The sequence below is a fragment of the Castor canadensis genome, chromosome 1 (genome assembly GCF_047511655.1).
Source record: "Castor canadensis chromosome 1, mCasCan1.hap1v2, whole genome shotgun sequence".
Taxonomy (NCBI): Eukaryota; Metazoa; Chordata; class Mammalia; order Rodentia; family Castoridae; genus Castor; species Castor canadensis.
Window position 1 is genome coordinate 53,113,831 of NC_133386.1, and position 19,925 is coordinate 53,133,755.

At 36.8% G+C, this 19,925-nt stretch overlaps 1 protein-coding gene across 1 annotated transcript in view; it reads left to right on the top strand.

Moving 5' to 3' along the window:
* Window positions 1–19,925, top strand: part of Ak9 (adenylate kinase 9) — a 143,659-nt gene that overhangs the window by 71,059 nt on the left and 52,675 nt on the right. Inside the window, exons 18-25 of the mRNA XM_020176900.2 lie at window positions 402–519; window positions 2,130–2,206; window positions 3,225–3,386; window positions 9,997–10,086; window positions 11,091–11,291; window positions 11,657–11,783; window positions 14,437–14,647; window positions 18,424–18,684. Coding sequence (XP_020032489.2) covers window positions 402–519; window positions 2,130–2,206; window positions 3,225–3,386; window positions 9,997–10,086; window positions 11,091–11,291; window positions 11,657–11,783; window positions 14,437–14,647; window positions 18,424–18,684 — 1,247 coding nt within the window. The remainder of the gene's footprint in view (window positions 1–401; window positions 520–2,129; window positions 2,207–3,224; window positions 3,387–9,996; window positions 10,087–11,090; window positions 11,292–11,656; window positions 11,784–14,436; window positions 14,648–18,423; window positions 18,685–19,925) is intronic.

The window sequence follows — 19,925 nt, forward strand, 5'->3', positions numbered from 1 at the left end:
TGGGATGATGTGTCCTATCACTGAACATTCCAGCAGACCTTGTCATTGTGCTTTGGAGCTGAGAATATAACACCCCTTCCAGTCAAATACATGAAGATGCTGAATTTGAATTATGCATCACTTTGTCTCTAAAGGAAATGAGACTTTCCAGGAGAACACTGAAAATGCTGTCTTTTCATGTTTTCATTATTTATGCCATATTAATATAGCTACCTTTAAAAAAAAGATTTAAGACATCCCATTAAAATTTTAAGGAACTGGGGCTCTGTTCAGATAAGTGCTTAAAGAAAATATATTTAGATATAGGTAAAAATAATTTTTATTGTTAATTTCCAAAATATGGAACTTCAAAAATATATGCAACTTCAAAAATAACATTATTCTCTCTATCTGTGTTTCAGGAAAATGTTTACTTCATAGACTGTATTTAGAAAATAAGTCTAAAATTGATGCAGATATCTTAGCAAGATTGTTAGGTGAACTACAAAATAAAAAAGAAGAAGAAGAAGAAGAAGCAAGGTAAAATCTGCCTAGAATGATAAAACAGATCAATGTTGCTTTTATACCAATTAAGTATCTTCTCCAAATTTATACTTATGAAATATTTCTAATATCAAAAAGATAGTCTATTAACTATTAAATTCCAAGACAGTCCTTTCATGATACATCTAAAAGTTCTAAAGTACAAAGTTATGAATGTTTTTGCAACCTATATCAAAGGTATTCTTTTTTTGGTGGGACTGGGATTTGAACTCGGGACTTCACACTTGCAAAGCAGGTGCTCTACCACTCGAGCCACACCTCCAGTCCATTTTGCTCTGGTTATTTTTGGAGATGAGGTTTTGCAAACTGTTTGTCCAGACTGGTCTTGAAGCAAGATTCTCCCAATCTCAGCCTCCCAAGTGACTAGGATTACAGGCATGAGCCACTGGCACCCGGGCTTTGTTCCAACTAATAAAATAAATTTACAAGTTTTCTATTTATTCAATGTAGAAAATTTTTTAATGAAAAAAAGTCACAGAAAATTCAAAACTCATATAATGCTACCATCCAGAGTTAATTTCTAGATTGTTAATCCTCATTTGTACATATTTTAAATTAAAGTTGTTTTATATTTGTATTGCAAAAATTAAAATTGTATTATACATACAGGTTTTTATTAGTATATGTGAAACTGTGCATGGGAAGAGGTTTCATCGTGACATTTCCATACTTGCATATACTATACTTTGATCATTCGCCTGCTCCCCTGAACCCTCCCCACCCTTACCCCTGGCAGTACTGGAGTTTGAACTCTGGGCTTGGTCAGCAAGCACTCTATCAGTTGAGCCACGCCTTCAACCTTTTTGCTTTAGTTATTTTTACAGAGAGAGTCTATTTTTTGCCAGGGGCTGGCCTCTGATCTTGCCTCCCACACTGCTGATATTACAGGCATGTATCACCCCACCCAGCTTTTTTGTTGACATCCTGTCTAGCTAGCTTTTGGCCCAGATCAGTCTCAAACCTCAGTTTTCCCTATCTCTGCCTCCCAAGTAGCTGAGATTACAGGCATGAATCAGTGTCAGTGTGCCTTGCTGCAATTTTATACTCTACTTTTTTCACTTAGCATTTTATTGTGAACATTTCCCATTTAATCAGAGGAAAAATGTTACAAATCCACCCGTTTGCCTTTCAACTTATAGTTAGGTAACCTTTATTAATTTTGACATAGTTCCTAATTAATACCTAAAGTTTTTCTAAGGATGACATTCCAGTTTTTCTTATTAAAAAAAAAAAAAAAGCAGCCAGGCACCGGTAATTCTAGCTACTCAGGAGGATCGTGGTTCAAAGCCAGCCCAAATAGTTTGCAAGACCTTATTGCAAAAAAAAACCCATCACAAAAAAGGTCTGGAGGAGTGGCTCAAGACCCTGAGTTCAAACTCCAGCACCAAAAAAAAAAAAAAAAAAGAAAGAAAAAGAAGAAAATTAACCAGTCTCTACATGAGTAATTTTAAATCATACATTATAAAGTAAAAAGTGTAAAAGCGTTATAAACAATGTAGTCTTTCTGTTTTTCCTACTACAAGTATTTAATCCTATAATAATGTGAGGTTTCCAAAGACAATAAGTTTGAGGCCTTTTTATTTCAGGAAAGCCAAAGAAGAGGAATTGAGAATGGAAGAAGAAGAACAAAGGACACTGGATGCTATAAATGAGAAAGCAAAAGGCAAACACAGATTGACGTGACTAATTACATGTCTCTTGGTCTTGTGTCATTACACAAGTGACTGCAGTATTTCAAGTGAATTATAGATAGAGTGATCATGTCTCCCAGTTGGCCAATGAGTCCGGGTTTATGGCTCTGGTTCTGAAATATTTAGAGTACCCCTTTCATTCTCAACATTCCAATTCCAATAATAAATTATATGATCACTGGAGTAATTGATTCACACGAAAAAGACTCCTAACAGAGACTTATTGTGTGCCCTCCAAGAGGGGCACAAAGAAGACTAGCATTGCACTCTGTCCTCTTGTCACAGGTGACAGGTGGCTGTAGGAATTACTTCTATTAGAAGGATCTTGTGAGAATTGAGAAAAGAGTCAAATTCTTGCTGAAAGACTTTCATGTACATAATGGGCTTTCTAAATTTATAATTAATACATTGATCAACATGCTAGATTATTTATTATTTCTAATTAACTGTAAAAAAAAAAAACCTTCCCTGGTGCTGCCCAAAAGAAACGTAAGGTAATGTAAGCCACACAGGTAACCTTATATTTTTCTAGTAGCCACACATTTTACATTCAGTTTTTCATGTTAAATATGTGAAATCCATTGTATATTTTCTACTTACACATATCTCAGTTTGAACTGGCCTCAGGTCAAGTGCTCAGTAGCCACGCATGGCTAGTGGCTGCCATGTTGGGCGGTATAGATCTCTAGCCATTCCCTCATTGAATGGACATTGAGTGGTTTCTAGTCTTTTGAAACTACTGGAAACATTTCTTCTTTGGAATAAACCATTGGCCTTGTTCTCTCATAGCACTGTGAGCAGATGACTGACATCCTTCACCACATTTAAATATTCTATAGAGATAATGTAAGCTATCTTCCCCATTAAAACACATTCTCCAGGAGGGCAAGGACCATTCCTTGTTCTTTGCTTTGGCCTCAGTACTTATTGGCATCCAATACATATTTGTTGACTTAAATTGAATAATTTATTCCTTCTTACTCATTCTAGAAGTTGATGAAGCTGATAATGAAACTGGAGAGGAGAATGAAGGTGAGGAACCAGAAGTCCGTGAGGGCTCTGAGGCCCTTGAAATGCCCAAAAACACCAGAGGGTCATTGCTTCCTGAAGACTCTGAAGTGCCTGAAGTACCTGAAACAGAACAAGAATTAGGTCAGACTTTACTGAATCCTGCTCATGTGTGTATCTCTTTCTCTCTCTCTCTTTCTCTCTGTCTCTCTCTGTGTGTGAATAAAATGGAAGCTCACTAAGGATAGAAAAATAAAACCCCAGAGAGCTGCATGGTTAGCAGTATAGTAAGAAAACTTAGTCTGCTTGGCCCTGGGACTGACACTCAGGAACAGGGCCAGTGATAGAATTCACAAGACATGTTACCCAAAAAGCAGGAATAAAGTGCCATTGAAAGTACTAAAATACAAGGCCTTTTCCTTTCTTCCAGCATCTGTGTGTGTGTGTGTGTGTGTGTGTGTGCATGTTTGTTCAGCTTGCTATTTAATGTCATTCTAAGAAAAGAAAAACTAAATTATTAAATTATGAGCAGTGATTTTTTTATTAATCTTTATGTTGCCATTGTTAATGCAAATAGAAGAGGATTTAACTCATGCAGAGAATCATCAAAAATTTGCCTGGGTCATATTTTACTGTTCATACATGTTTATGCATTTTGTTCTTACCAAGATACAAGTTAGCTTCATAGCACCAAACTAACTCAACTTTTTATTTTGCATATTTTAAAAAAACTTCTTTGACACATAAAAATAGACATATTTTGGGGGTATAGTGTGGTAGTTGATGCATGTATACAATGTGTAATGATCAAATCAGGGTAACTAGCATTTCCAGCTCTTTAAGCATTTGGTATTGCTTTGTGTTGGAAGCCTTCAAGTGCTTCTCTTCTGGCTCCAAAATTTATAAGTTGTTGTAAACTATAGTTGCCCTACTGTGCTGTGTTCTACAGCACAGAATTTATTTGCAGAATTTATTTTCCTATCTAACTAAAAAGAAAAGAAACTGACTTCTCTATCATTTCCTTTCCTTCTGTAGTGTCATTTTCAGCATAAGTGACTAATAGAGGAAGACATAAGTTTTAAAAGGATACAATAAGCTCCCTTGGTCAACATATTTCTTTGAATGTCATAACTTGCTTTCTATGTTTGGAACAAGTTCTAGTTCAAAGAGAAAGCTTGATCTCTGAGAGGTGTCAGCATTCCTGCTCTGCCTACTCAGTCACACTTACTCAGATACACTATGCTTTATTGAAAGTCTGTGCTTATGGTAAGACATCAGGAGTGCTTGTGAGGGTGAGAATGTAAAGAATGGCAACACATATTGTCTGTATCTCCTCTGCCTCTGTGCATGCACCCTTGTCCCATTGGATAGCACTTACAAAACATAAGCCCAAAGGTTAAATTATTTTACATTTCAAAATAACAACCAAAGAGCAGTAAACAGCATAGAGCCCTTCAGGAGACTCTGTGAAATTGTACATGTCACCTACTCATAAACCAGCTCTGCCTCAAGAGAGTTTGCTGGGTTGGGTCAAAGCAAGAAGGAGTACATGGAGAATGAAAGTCATCCTAAGAACTTGAGAATGAGCTCAAAGCAGAAAGGTAGGGTGCCCCCACTGTGGTGGGAGTGAGGTTCACAAGTACTTTCAAGCACAGTTCATATTGGATTAGAAATTTAATTCTACTCAGCTAGATGCCAGAGTAGAGCTGTTAAAAGTTGGGGCCCAACTGTTAACTAATAAAATAAATAGGAAAAAAATAAAAATAAAAATAAATAGGAATAAGGGAAAATTTTACATCAAGAAATCTCAAGTTCAACATAAGTCATTTTTGCTGCAGGAATTGGAATTAGCTTTATGGATTAATTAATCAATCCGGTAACTCATGTACTAGATGATCTGACCATGAGCTCTGTAAGTACAGCAGTGCATTTTGGGTGCTTTGTTCACCTGGATTATGGATTAGTCTTAGTCCATTTGGGCTGCAATAACAGAATACTGGAGACTGGGTCGCTAAAACAACAGAAATTTATTTTCCTCCAGTTCCAGTGGGTAAGAAGTCCAAGATCCAGTTGCTGGCAAACCCGGTGTCTGGTGAAAGTACTTTCCCTTGTTGCATCTTTACATGGTAGACATAAACACAGAGAGATTATCTCTTTCACATTACCTCCTACAAGATCACTAATCCCATTCATGAGGGCCATAACCTTATGAACTAATTACTTCCCAAAGGCCCCACCTCCAAATACCTTCATATGGGAAATTTAAGCTTCGGCATATGAATGGAGGGGAGGTGATACACATATGCAATCAATAGAGTCAGAACACCTGCACCAGTACTGAATTTCCTTTTCAGAGCATCACACACTTAAGCAACCACCTAAAAACTTCATTATTTTTTTCTTTACCCAGTCAGGTAGGCTGACAACAGTTCTTCCCACCCACCTACGTTTTGTAAGAAAACAGGTCATAAAATAGCGAAAGAAATGAAAGTGATACACACTAAACATGACACATCAAACATTATCTCCAGCTCCCAATATCTTCTCACAATTAGTATTTGTAAATGTAACAGACTATGGAGAGGATTTGTCTTCCTACTTTTTTTTCACTTTTATTTGTATTTATTTTATGCCTAATTTATTTCCGTGCCATAAGTTTTTGTTTCTTCAGTTTCTTCTGGGATCTTTTTCTTCTGTGCACCCTCCTCTTCTAGTTTAGGAACAATGTGCTCCTTTTCAGCTAGGATCATCTCAATGTGGCTGGGAACTCGTGTACCAGGTGATCTCACCATGAGCTCTGTAAGTTCAGCAGTGCATTTTGGGTGCTTTGTTCACCTGGATATGTTCAATGACCAGAAACTCTACATTTAAACCCTTAAGTTCAGCATTACACTCTGCATTTTAAAGCATGTACAGCAAAAATTCAGCACTCTTTTTAGGCCACCAATCCTGTGTCCAGTCCCAGTGTTTGGCCTGGGCATACCTAGTAATTCCACCATTGGAATGCTAGAATGGCAAACATTGCTTCTTTAACATGACATCTTTTAGATATTTGGTGGCTTTTTGAATATGCATTTGCTTGATGGCTTGAGTTTCTCAAGTGCTCTTAAAGTGAACATGGAGATTTGAACTTCTTGACTTGAATGATTTTGTGGGGTTTTCAGGGTCAAAAGAGTAGCAAAGCATTTTCACAGGTCACCTTAGGCCATTTATAGGAAGAGCTTGTCTTTGTGCCTTTTATCCCTTATTTACCCTCAGGTAGCTTATTCTGAGTGTTCTAAAGCAAGTTCCTTCTTCATGTAGGGTCAGTTCTACCCAGTGCCGTAGACATGACCGGACATCTCTTGAGCATAGGCTCATTTTTGTGAGGTCATGGGTCTGTTTTGCCATATTAAACCATATTCATTCCTCATTTTAACAAATATTTGTTGAATTCCTTCTAAATGTGGGCAAAGCGATAACTCTGCCCTAGGCACTGGGGACCCAGCAGTGATCAAGACAGTCAGGAACCCTGCTCTCAAGAAGCTGTCATTCTATGGAGTACAGAATGAGAATAAACAAGTAAATCACTGAGATAACTTCTGGTTGTGTCCAGTGCTATGACGAAAGTCTGAAGGCACTAAAGCAGTGCCTGGGATACATAGATGATCAATAAATGTTGAAAGAATGAGCATCATAGAGACCATGGCGGGGAGTTTGGAAGGAGCAGCACTAAGCATTTGGGTCAGAAAACAGCATCATCTGGGAAGAGGCGTTTAAGGCAAGACAGAAAGGCTGAAAGGAACTTAGGCAAGGATCACTGCACAGCAAGGTTCAGATGTGGACACAGCCCAGAAGAGTCAAGAAAGAAACTGAGTGTGGCTGCAGCAGAGTGAGCAGGAGAAAGAAGAGGGAAGTGAGACTGGAGGGCAAAGAGGCCAGAGGCTCTGGGGTCTGGAGCTTTCTCAAAATACAAGTGATCAATATGGTTTCATTAACACTTTGAATTTTACTTTGGTGTATGGCAAGTAATTGTTCTGCCCTTTAATTTCTTCATTATAAAACAGGGCTAGGAGTATTTGCCTGGCAGGGTTGTTCCAGGTGTAGAGACGTTGTCTAAAGCACCTGCCACAGTGTCTTGACTGCTTAATGTTTTCACATTCTTCTTACTGAGCTACCACCTTGGGCCTTGTTCCACATCTAATTGATATCAATCCTTGAAAGGCCAGGACTCAGGATTCCTACTCTAACCAACCTCAGTTAAATCTTAGCACTGTCTAAATCACGTTATCATTCCTCCTCCAAAATTAGAAGGGAAAGAACCAGCATTTGGGGCTTAGACCAATGGGGATTCATTCCTGGAGCTGCAGATGGGTCACTCTCCCCAAACCGGGTGGGAACAAGGTAAACTCTAGACCAGAAGCCTAGCTCTGGGAAAATCTGATCCTGAAAACTTGGACTCTAGGATGACTTAGCTGCATAGTGTGTTTGCAGGTCACCATGAATTGATGCTTTGAAGAGTCTGTGGAACAATTTAAATTTTGGAAAATGTCTATCAAAGACCATGATCATGGTTCCAATATGTTGTTCCAATACAGTTCAATTAATGTTGAACTGTATTTCAAAATCACTCCAACATTCAATCCAAGTTTGATAAAATATGTACAAATTACAGAAAATGTAGAATTTATATGAATAGGAAAGCTGGGAGAAATCACCTTGATTCCATCTTTAAAGGACAATAATATTAATATTTTGATGCATTTCTCTTACATGTTCCTAAACACGGTCTTTTTCTTATTTGCTTTGTTTCATTTTTACTTGTGATCTAACTAGAATTTAGTCTGAGAGAAAGGATTAGTCTGGGACATTTAAGCCCTCCTGAACTTATTCTCATAAATAGTAGCTATTCCTATGGAAATTATTTGTTTATGACTCTCTCCAGATACCATTTTGGAAAGAGGCACAACTTCTCAACATTACTACATGTTGCTAGTGGCCACAGTCCCTCCCCATTTGTTAGAACAGTCCTTGGGTTGCTATGTGGTGGTGGTGAGTTCACCAATAATTACATTGGAAATGCTCCCAAATTCCAGTCTTGGTCTAGTTCAAACTGGTTTTCTTCAATGATTGCTTCAGATTCCTTTTTCAGGATCACATAACTTTTTGATTTTGATAAGGATTGCTTCTCAAACACATTAATCTTCTTTTCCCTGACAGTTTTCATCTTTGTACTTTTTCTCTATATTTTTTGAAGACTTGTTATCTTCCATATCACTGGTTATTTTCTGCTCTTTATTGCTTCTCAACTATGGCATATTTTAATTATGCTATTGCATTTCAGCACTCCTTGAATTTTTTTCCTATTTAAGCTATTTTTTTTTTGTATTTCTGCCTTCACTTAAAATTGGCCTATATTCACATGTCATGGTTCCTATTACATTGGCACTTTTTGAGTACTTCAACTTATATCTTATAAAATTTGCTCTGCTTTATATAAGAAATTATTCTCCCAAGCAAAATCTTCACCTGAATCTTTGAATCAACACTCTGTTTGCCTTCAGTATAACATCTTTTCATAGGTTTTATGAAAATCCTGGCATTTACCAGCAGGAAGAGTAGGTAAAGTGTTTATAAGAACCCTCCTCCCCAACACACACACACACACACACACACACTTCACTAAAATTTCTTTTCCTTCTTTCTGACAGTCTCAAACACAAACCTAATATATATCATATAGGTTAATATGGAATAACCTAGTTCAAGTTGTAATATTTAGTAAGCATTCACCTTGGATGACTCCTCCAGAGTGTGACTAGATCTTTGCCATCATAGTCTCTGATTAAGCCAGAGAAGCTAAGGCAGTTTAGAATCCTCTGTATGTTCTCAATGCTTTTCTCTCTACCATGGTTTATAATGCTTTCATTAACACAGAAATTAAATAGGCCACTACCAAACCAGTCTTGGGTGTGTCCCTTTCTACTCCATGCTCTAATAAAGCATTAAACATTACAGATTCCATTGAAAGGGGACCCACATATTACTTTAACTGACTCCCAGGATAGTTTTCACAGTGTTATAAAATGACTATATATGTATCCATGTATGTCTGATACAAAAATGGATATCTGTATGAATGTATACTATTCACAAAATTTGTGTCTCAGTACCAGGAGCAAACTGTGTGAGATGACAAGAGATCATAGTTAGTTCTGCCTTCCCTGAAACCATCCATGCTGGAGCTGTATGTGAGACATGTCTTACATCACCCAGAAAAACCATTCACATCTGTACCTTCAGTAGTGAAATTAGCTAGGCTTCTCCTCAATTCTTACATGCCATCACCCACAGCTGGGACTCTGAAATATCATCATTGTTCATTACCACTGGGCAGTCTTTTCTGTGTAACTTCATGGTTGTTTTAATGGGAAACTAAAAGGAGTATCATCTCTGCAAGTCTGATGCCATATTAGCAGGAGTTGGAAAATATTTAATCATAGCTATCAAGAGGAATTGTATGTACCATGTGTTAATTATTATTGTCCATTTCCTTTTATATATTTATAAAATATATAATATAATGCTCTTCATTCCCTGCCTCATAGCATCATGTATCTTGTGCCATTCTTCACTTAACAAGAACTTCACTTTCAATTAACCATAACATATACAATTTAAACTTGATGTTTTGAAATTTTCTTTGTGCCAAAACTTTCATAAAAAAATAACATGCTAAAATTCAAGCACTAACTATTAGATTTCTTTTTTTAAGTCTCTGAGCCTGCGGAGGATACTGGCATTGAAATAGAAATTCCAAAAGCATCCCAAGAGGGTGTGGAAACTGAACAAGTATCTGAAACAGGTCAGACCATAAAATAAAAGTAGTTAGTGCATAAGAGTGCTTTTCATATTTCTCATAGACCTAGTCTTTTCAGGCAAAGTATCTACTTCCCACTTATCTCTTTCTATGTTGTGTTTGAGTTGATATTTATTTAGCTTATGCCATTAAAAAGGTATCCATCCAGCTTATAACATTAATTTTCACTTAATTTTATTCACTTATTTTGTTTTGTTTTTTTGATGGTACTGGGAACTGTACTCCATGCCTCACACTTGGGAAGTAGGCTCTCTACCATTTGAGCCATGCCTCCAGCCCTTTGTAGCTTTCCTTTAGTTATTTTTTGGATCGAGTCTCATGTTGTTGTCTGGGGATGGCCTTCAGACCATGATCCTTTTACCTATGTCATCTACATAGCTGGGATTACAGGAATGGCTTTTTTCCTGGGCTGGCATCAAACCATTATCCTCCCAATTTCCACCTGCTGCGTAGCTGGGATTACAAGCATGAGCCACCACATCTGGTCTCCTTTTGCTATTTTTCACTTTGTTTTTCACATAGGGCCTTGGGCTTTTACCAGGTCCACCTTAGGCTGTTACTTTCACCTCCTGAGTGGTTGGGACCACAGACATGTGCCCACCATGCCCATCTTGTTTTTGAGATAGAGTCTTGTGCTAGGGCTTCTAGGGCTCTCCTTGAGCCCCGATCTTCCTTTCTCTACCTCCTGAGTAGCTAGGATTACAGAAGTGCACCACCATGCCCAGCTAATTTTATTTTATACTTTGTATCAACAGTTAAATTCTTCACATTAATTATCCAAATAATTTGAGTTTTATTAATAAGTAATGATTCATCTGTAGCAATAAGGAACAAATCATAATTAAAATATGAATTTATAAATGTTGCTCAAAATAGTTTTTACTTTTTTTGTTTTAAAAATATTACAAAGTATAAATTATTTTGGCAATATGGCTAAAGATAGGGTATTAAAATCTCTTTTATTCATTTCTTTAACTTTTACTCAAAAGTTGTACTCCCTGAGTTTCCAGAAGATGCCTATCCTGATGTTCCTGAAATGGAGTCATTTAAAGAAAATATTAATACTTACACTCTCATGTGGAAACAGTTGGAACTAATATTTAATGATTCCTTCATTCAAACTCTGCACTTGGAGATTGCTGACAGAACACCGAAGGAGCTACTTCAAAAAGTATTTGATACTATGGAAAGTAAGAGCTGTAGTCATAGCATTTGCGATCAAGACCAGGCACTAGTATTAAAAACGTTTGGAACTCTGAAGCCTTTCATACCGGTTAATCAAGTAGAATATTCAGTATGCCCAGGGATGATGTATAAAATATTTAGTAATTGTCACGGTGTGGCTCTGACTGACCGAAGCCTCCACAAGGACACACATAGGTCACACTGGTCAGTTGTCACATGAAGAATTTGTAAAGGCCTATTTGCATGTGTACTAAAACTAAGAGATTAATAATAAATTCTCCTAACCCTTTGACTACTATAATATGCTACAATTTTTTATTCTAGAAATATTTTCCCCAGTGATTCTTCTCTTTTTATTTTTCTTTAACAGAACCATTCCAATATGGCGCATGGGAGTTAACAATAGAAGATTATGATGAGGAGACAGAAGACTATCAGACTGAAGCAGACATGGATGAGGAGCCGGAAGAAGAGGAAGAAGAAGAGAAAGAGGCATGGTTGTTTGCTAACTACTGGTTTTCATTGGGCAGGTCATTGAAAATGTGCTCATGCAGGGTGCTCACCCCATAGAGCAGGCAGGCTGTGTAAATATGCATTTTCACGCAGCTTTCCTCACACTGCAACTTCCCTTGACTTTCCAAAATGCAGGGCTACTTAGTGTAAGCAAAAAAAAGTGAAAACACAAAAGGGAAGTCTTTTTAATTTCTTTCAGTAGAAAAAGTACACAGGTATTAAGAATGTAAATATTTTGCCAACTAGAAGCAATAATGGAAACCACAGCAGCAGAGTGTTTGAGGGGCTTCTTGCATAATGACAGCATGTGACATCCTTCAACAGGAACGACCCATGCTCAGCACTGGTCTACTCCGTTGGCACCAGAATTGTGATAACCATTCTAGCTTCAGCGATGGGGAATAATTAGACCTAAAACAAATGCTGCTTTGACCTCACTTAACATAAAGAAGAGGAGGCAAAGGATCAAACTGCTTCCAAGTAACTGAATTGTCTCCAAGAACACAGCTCAAGAATATTTATGGGAATCCAAGATAAAATTCTGGTACCTACTCAAAGATGATCAGATCTGCAAACAAGCAGGAAAGTCTAACTCATAATGAGGAGGAAAACCAGTCAACTGAAACTGACTCAGAACTGATAAAGGCACTAGAATTGGCTGACAAGGGTGTTAAAACAGTTATTATGGCTGTATTCTATAAATTCAAAAAATTGAGCAGGGATATAGAAGATAATAAACATCTAACTTGAATTGTTGGGGTTTGAAAGGTACAAATATGAAATAAAATATTCTCTGAATGGAATAATAATAGTTTAGCTATTGCAGAAATGTTGAAGAACTTGAAGAACTAACAGTAGAAACTATCTAAAATGAAACAAAAGAGGGAAAATCCTGAAAAAAGTTAGAAGAGCATCAGTGATCTGTGGAGCAACTTCAAGCAGCCTAATACACCTACAATTAGAACCCATAAGAGATGTTTGTAGGGAAGAAGATAGACAAGTATTTGAAGAAATATTGCTCATATTTTTTTTCAAATTAAAAAAAAATTACAAACTCTTAAATCCAAAAAGCTCAATGAATTCCAAGCACAAGAAACATATGTACATGTCACAATGAAACCCTCTGTGCAACTAACATATGCTAAAAAAAAAAAAGGGCAGACATGATGGCACACACCTGTAATCCCAGCACTCAGGAGGCTGAGGCAAGAGGATTGAGGGTTCCAGCCCAGCCTAGATTATATAGAGAGATCCTAGCTCAAGAAAAAGACAGAATGGAAGGAAAGAAGAGAGGGAGAGAAGGAGGTAGTTAGGGAAGGAGGGAGAGAAGAAAGAAGAAAAGAATAAGGGAACTTCTTCAGCTCCATAAAGGATATCTACAAAAGATCTCTAAGTAACAGCTAACGTAATGATAAAAGGCTAAATGAGCTTTTTTCTTAAGATCAGGACACGGTAAGGATGTTCACTCTCATCATTTCTAACATTATTATTCTGAAGGTTTGGCCACTACATTTAGTCAAGAAGGAGAAATAAAAGACATATAAATTGAAAAGGAAGAATTCAGGAGCTGTGATTTTTCTGTAGTGATAGGCTAAATAATGGCTTCCCAAAGATGTCTATGTCTGAGCCCTCTTACCTATGATGTTATCCTGTATGGCAGAGGCAATTTCAATAAGGATCTCCAGAGGGGAGATTATCAGGGTTATCCAAATGGACCAGTGGAATCACAGAAGTCCTTCTGTGAGGGAACATGGTCAGAGAAGAGATATTTGGAGCTGTCTTTGAAGATAGAGGAAGAGACCATGAGCAGAAGGTGGGGAGGTGAGAAATGGAATCTCCCCTGGAGCCTCCAGAAATAGCCAGTCCTGCTGGCTCACTAACTTTAACCCCATAAAACCCCCTTTGGACTACTGATCTCCAAAACTAAGAAAATACAATGTTTGTTGTTTAAGACATTAAGTGCATGGTAATTTGTTAAGAGCCAATATGCAAAGTGTTGGAAGGAAAAAGGTGAGGGGATTTTCCTTCTTTGTACATTGTGATATGTTTATATTTTTACAGCAAGTTCCATTATTTTAAATAAATTGCAAGAATCCTTAAAGGACTTTCCACATTTTTATCATAAATGGATATTCACCTCATATTTTCACTTGTAGTAAATAAAATATTTCCAAATTATTTTTTAATCACATACCCACTTAAAAGGAAACTGCAAATCCTGAGACATCGCCCACCTAATTTGCAATAAGTAAGAAGTTATAACCCTGACTCATACTTTACTTTTTGGAAATCTTTTTTTCTTTCTTTTCTTTTTTTTAGAAACTGACCTCACAGTGACCCAATACCAGCACTTTTCATTATACCTATGTCACTTTTTAAAGGCTGGGCACACCTTTTAGTTTTTTAAATGCTTTATTTCTTTTCTTCATGAAAATAATAAACTTACTATGTGAATTTAAAGGAATATGGGAAACTCACTTTTAATTATTAATATAATATAAAGATGACCTTTGTGGATTGTTTTAAAGTTGGATTGCTATAAACTAAATATTATTCAAGATGAATTTTTAAAAATTCTTCAGTACTGCATCAAAATGCCTTTAATAATATTCTCTAAACTGGATAATATTTCTAGAGTGAAGAAAAAACTAAAGAGAAAAGGAGGCATTTGGGAGATACGAAGCACTTTTGTCCTGTGGTTCTCAAAGAAAACTTCATCCTTCAACCAGGCATCACAGAAGAAGCTTGTAAATATCGAGAAAAGATCTTCTACTTTTCAAGTCCTGAGGCCAAACACAAGTTTTTGGAGAATCCTGAGGATTATGTGGCTCATAAAGATCCATTGAAGGTGCACACAATATTCCTGTCCTAATGATGAATCACTCCCAAGTACTTTTTAAAGAGCATATTACCAACTTCCATTGTTGTGATTACTAGGGAAGTCCCCAATCTCATGGGAGAATGTAGTGAACATATCAAAGTTCAAAGAAAAACTCTTTGCAATATAAAATAAAATAATTATCTGTTTTGATTTCTATAGTAATACCTTATGTCAAACCAGCGCTTAACATCTGTTTTATCTGAATTTAAAAGGCACAATTGAATAGATTGGTTACTCAATTAAAAGCCATTGGCTTTCTGAGAAGACAAACTAGTGACATAACAGAGGATGTGGAGGAAGTGTGGGTTTTCAGGGACATAAGCGGGTTGACATCATCGGTAGAATTGTGATTGCTCAGTTGATACTGGTCTTGATTGATTAATGCACAGAGGCCTGTTTTCAGATAAGCCTACTTCTGGATGGTCGACTTTCAGAAGTGAGGCTGACACTAATTTGTTAGATTGCAAAAATGTTCCTGAAGGTTATTTGTCCTTGGTCATTTTAACCAGTTGAATGGCTAGTGTTACCATATCTATAGAATAATCAGTTTTTTTCTTCCTCTATGAAAACATTATTTTTTATTCTTACTTGCTTATCACCATTGGAACAGTTTTCCATTTTTTTTTTCATTTTTCTTTTATTATTCATATGTGCATACAAGGCTTGGTTCATTTCTCCCCCCTGCCCCCACCCCCTCCCTTACCACCCACTCCACCCCCTCCCGCTCCCCCCCCTCAATACCCAGCAGAAACTATTTTGCCCTTATCTCTAATTTTGTTGTAGAGAGAGTATAAGCAATAATAGGAAGGAACAAGGGGTTTTGCTGGTTGAGATAAGGATAGCTATACAGGGCATTGACTCACATTGATTTCCTGTGCGTGGGTGTTACCTTCTAGGTTAATTCTTTTTGATCTAACCTTTTCTCTAGTACCTGTTCCCCTTTTCCTATTGGCCTCAGTTGCTTTAAGGTATCTGCTTTAGTTTCTCTGCATTAAGGGCAACAAATGCTAGCTAGTTTTTTAGGTGTCTTACCTATCCTCACCCCTCCCTTGTGTGCTCTCGCTTTTATCATGTGCTCATAGTCCAATCCCCTTGTTGTGTTTGCCCTTGATCTAATGTCCACATATGAGGGAGAACATACGATTTTTGGTCTTTTGAGCCAGGCTAACCTCACTCAGAATGATGTGCTCCAATTCCATCCATTTACCAGCGAATGATAACATTTCGTTCTTCTTCATGGCTGCATAAAATTCCATTGTGTATAAATACCACATTTTCTTAATCCATTCATCAGTGCTGGGGCATCTTGGCTGTTTCCATAACTTGGCTATTGTGAATAGTGCCACAATAAACATGGATGTGCAGGTGCCTCTGGAGTAACAGTCTTTTGGGTATATCCCCAAGAGTGGTATTGCTGGATCAAATGGTAGATCGATGTCCAGCTTTTTAAGTAGCCTCCAAATTTTTTTCCAGAGTGGTTGTACTAGTCTACATTCCCACCAACAGTGTAAAAGGGTTCCTTTTTCCCCCGCATCCTCGCCAACACCTGTTGCTGGTGGTGTTGCTGATGATGGCTATTCTAACAGGGGTGAGGTGGAATCTTAGTGTGGTTTTAATTTGCATTTCCTTTATTGCTAGAGATGGTGAGCATTTTTTCATGTGTTTTCTGGCCATTTGAATTTCTTCTTTTGAGAAAGTTCTGTTTAGTTCACATGCCCATTTCTTTATTGGTTCATTAGTTTTGGGAGAATTTAGTTTTTTAAGTTCCCTGTATATTCTGCTTATCAGTCCTTTGTCTGATGTATAATTGGCAAATATTTTCTCCCACTCTGTGGGTGTTCTCTTCAGTTTAGAGACCATTTCTTTTGATGAACAGAAGCTTTTTAGTTTTATGAGGTCCCATTTATCTATGCTATCTCTTAGTTGCTGTGCTGCTGGGGTTTCATTGAGAAAGTTCTTACCTATACCTACTAACTCCAGAGTATTTCCTACTCTTTCTTGTATCAACGTAAGAGTTTGGGGTCTGATATTAAGATCCTTGATCCATTTTGAGTTAATCTTGGTATAGGGTGATATACATGGATCTAGTTTCAGTTTTTTGCAGACTGCTAACCAGTTTTCCCAGCAGTTTTTGTTGAAGAGGCTGCTATTTCTCCATCGTATATTTTTAGCTCCTTTGTCAAAGATAAGTTGCTCATAGTTGTGTGGCTTCATATCTGGATCCTCTGTTTTTGTGCCAGTACCATGCTGTTTTTATTGTTATTGCTTTGTAATATAGTTTGAAGTCAGGTATTGTGATACCTCCTGCATTGTTCTTTTGACTGAGTATTGCCTTGGCTATTCGTGGCCTCTTGTGTTTCCATATAAATTTCACAGTAGATTTTTCAATCTCTTTAATGAATGTCATTGGAATTTTGATGGGAATTGCATTAAACATGTAGATTACTTTGGGGAGTATCGACATTTTTACTATGTTGATTCTACCAATCCATGAGCATGGGAGATCTCTCCACTTTCTATAGTCTTCCTCAATCTCTTTCTTCAGAAGTGTATAGTTTTCCTTGTAGAGGTCTTTCACATCTTTTGTTAGGTTTACACCTAGGTATTTGATTTTTTTTGAGGCTATTGTAAATGGAATTGTTTACATACATTCTTTTTCCGTTTGCTCATTGTTAGTGTATAGAAATGCTAATGATTTTTCTATGTTGATTTTATATCCTGCTACTTTGCTATAGCTATTGATGATGTCTAGAAGCTTCTGAGTAGAGTTTTTTGGGTCTTTAAGGTATAGGATCATGTCGTCTGCAAATAGGGATATTTTGACAGTTTCTTTACCTATTTGTATTCCTTTTATTCCTTCTTCTTGCCTAATTGCTCTGGCTAGGAATTCCAGTACTATGTTGAATAGGAGTGGAGACAGTGGGCATCCTTGTCTGGTTCCTGATTTTAGAGGGAACGGTTTTAATTTTTCTCCGTTAAGTATAATGCTGGCTGTAGGTTTGTCATATATAGCTTTTATAATGTTGAGGAACTTTCCTTCTATTCCTAGTTTTTAAAAAAACATTATTTTTTATTCTTACTTGCTTATCACCATTGGAACAGTTTTCCATCTTTTTAAAAATCTTAAAGCCAGACGTAAAAGAGTTTGAACTAAGGCCACTTTACCACTTGAGCCATGCCTGAGCCAGCCTGGACTGATATCCTGCTATCTAATCTTCCTACATAGTTGGAATAACAGGTGGGAGACACTGCACCCAGCTTTTATTGGTTGAGATGGAAATATTGCACATTTTGCCTGGGATTGGCTTTGAACCACAATCCTCCTGATCTTTGCCTCCCATGTAGCTAGGTTATAGGCTTGAGCAATCATGCCCTGCTGAGAAATCTTTTAAAATCAAACTAAGAAAGTGTCTTTGCATTCTTTATTAACCTTAAAACTTTTCTCAAAAAGAAACAAAGCTAATTTCATTTTATTCTTTTTGGCATATGATATCAAGATGATCTCATGGTTGTTGATTCTCCCTAATCTTATGGTGTTAATGCCATGAATCACATTCATTGAAATCCTAATGCATAAATTCAAGGAATTAAGATTTATAAAGTGGTTATTGAATTTATAAAGTGATCATTCCTATCAGTGTTAGGGAAAGTAGTTAATAAACCTGTTTTCTTAATTACTCAAAACTTCTTTGCTTCACTCTCCCTCTGTCCTACACCCCTCCCTGGCCCACACCACATGGCAGCCGCCTCCACTAAGAATATGCCTTCTGGGTCCCCATGGCTCTGGCAAAACCATGCATGGAAGAAAGTTGGCAGAAAATTTTGGCATTTTTCATATTCAGTTTGAGGAAGTTCTTCAAGAAAAATTACTGCTTAAAGCTGAAAAGAAATTTGGCCCTGAATTTGAGGAAGACTCTGACGAAGAGCAAGTTTCAAAACAAGAATTTGAAGAGCTCGCAATGCAGGCCAATGTTAAAATTGAGGAAGAAAGCACAAAGAAACAGGTGAGTCTGGTTGCATGTAGTGTTTTACAGGTGTTATTTCGGGGAAGCCAAATCAATGTAGAATAAAACTCTATGAAGTTCCTAAGGAGAAAAATTAGCCACAGCAATCCTCCTCCCTACTGATAAATATGGATCGCGCTGCTCATCTGGACTATGAAATACTGAGTTGGCTTGACTGTCCTGAAAAGCAGAAACGCTTTCCCTAACTCGACCATTTCATAGATAGCATTTATTTGGGACTATCTTATTCGATATTTCTGGACAAGACTACAAAGTTTTCCATAATGTCATATTCTCTATTTTCTATCAAATCTTGTAACACCCTAGTGACAATGGAGATTTCAAAATATCAATTTCTTTTGATACCTAATAAACATTGTATGTATTTCTTAGATGGTTCCTATCTGGCTTCTCCAAAGAAAGATCTTAATTCTAACTTATTGTTTCAACTGTTTCTGTTATAGTTAGGCCATTTTCTTCTCAAAATGAGCCCCATAAGTAGACCCAAGTACAGTCATGTATAACACTTGAAATCTGAGCAGGGTTGTATAGTGACATGTGAAGTATCCCTAATAGATAATGTGACATACCTTCGAACACAGTCTTTAAATGATTTCCACCTATATTTAGTAGAGTCAGAGAGAAATTGGTATTCTAGAAACTTAAAAATACAAATTGATCCAGATTTTTAAATTTAATGGGTCCAGAATTTTTATGCAACAAAATATTTACTGCTTTTTTATAATTATTCAGTTTCCTTTTGCTGTTTTCTGACTCATTTATACCTCTCAGAAGGCATTTTAAATATTTTATTTAAAATAATAAAATCAAGTTCCTACTTCCTGGTACGCAACATTTGTCATACCTTATTCATTTTCAGAATGTTGATGACAAAAGTATTCAACAAAAAAATGTAGTTTCATTCTAGTAAGAACTGATTTTTAAAAAGGGTAGTCTTACCTCAGAGAAAATTGACTTAAATTAATTATCACGATATTTTCTATTTGTTATTATGAGGTTGATTATTTCAGATAACAGCCTGGTCGTCCCATTCCCTAATCAGGATCTTGATTGAAGAGATAATACCACAAAATTATAGGATAAATGACAATAATCAGGTAAGCCTTATAGGTGTGTGAGGAAAATTGAGCAAAAAGTGGTGAGTTTTGACCCTGAGGCCACATATGAAAATCATGTTATCACTAGCAAATCCTCTTGGCTATACTGGAAACTATTTATAA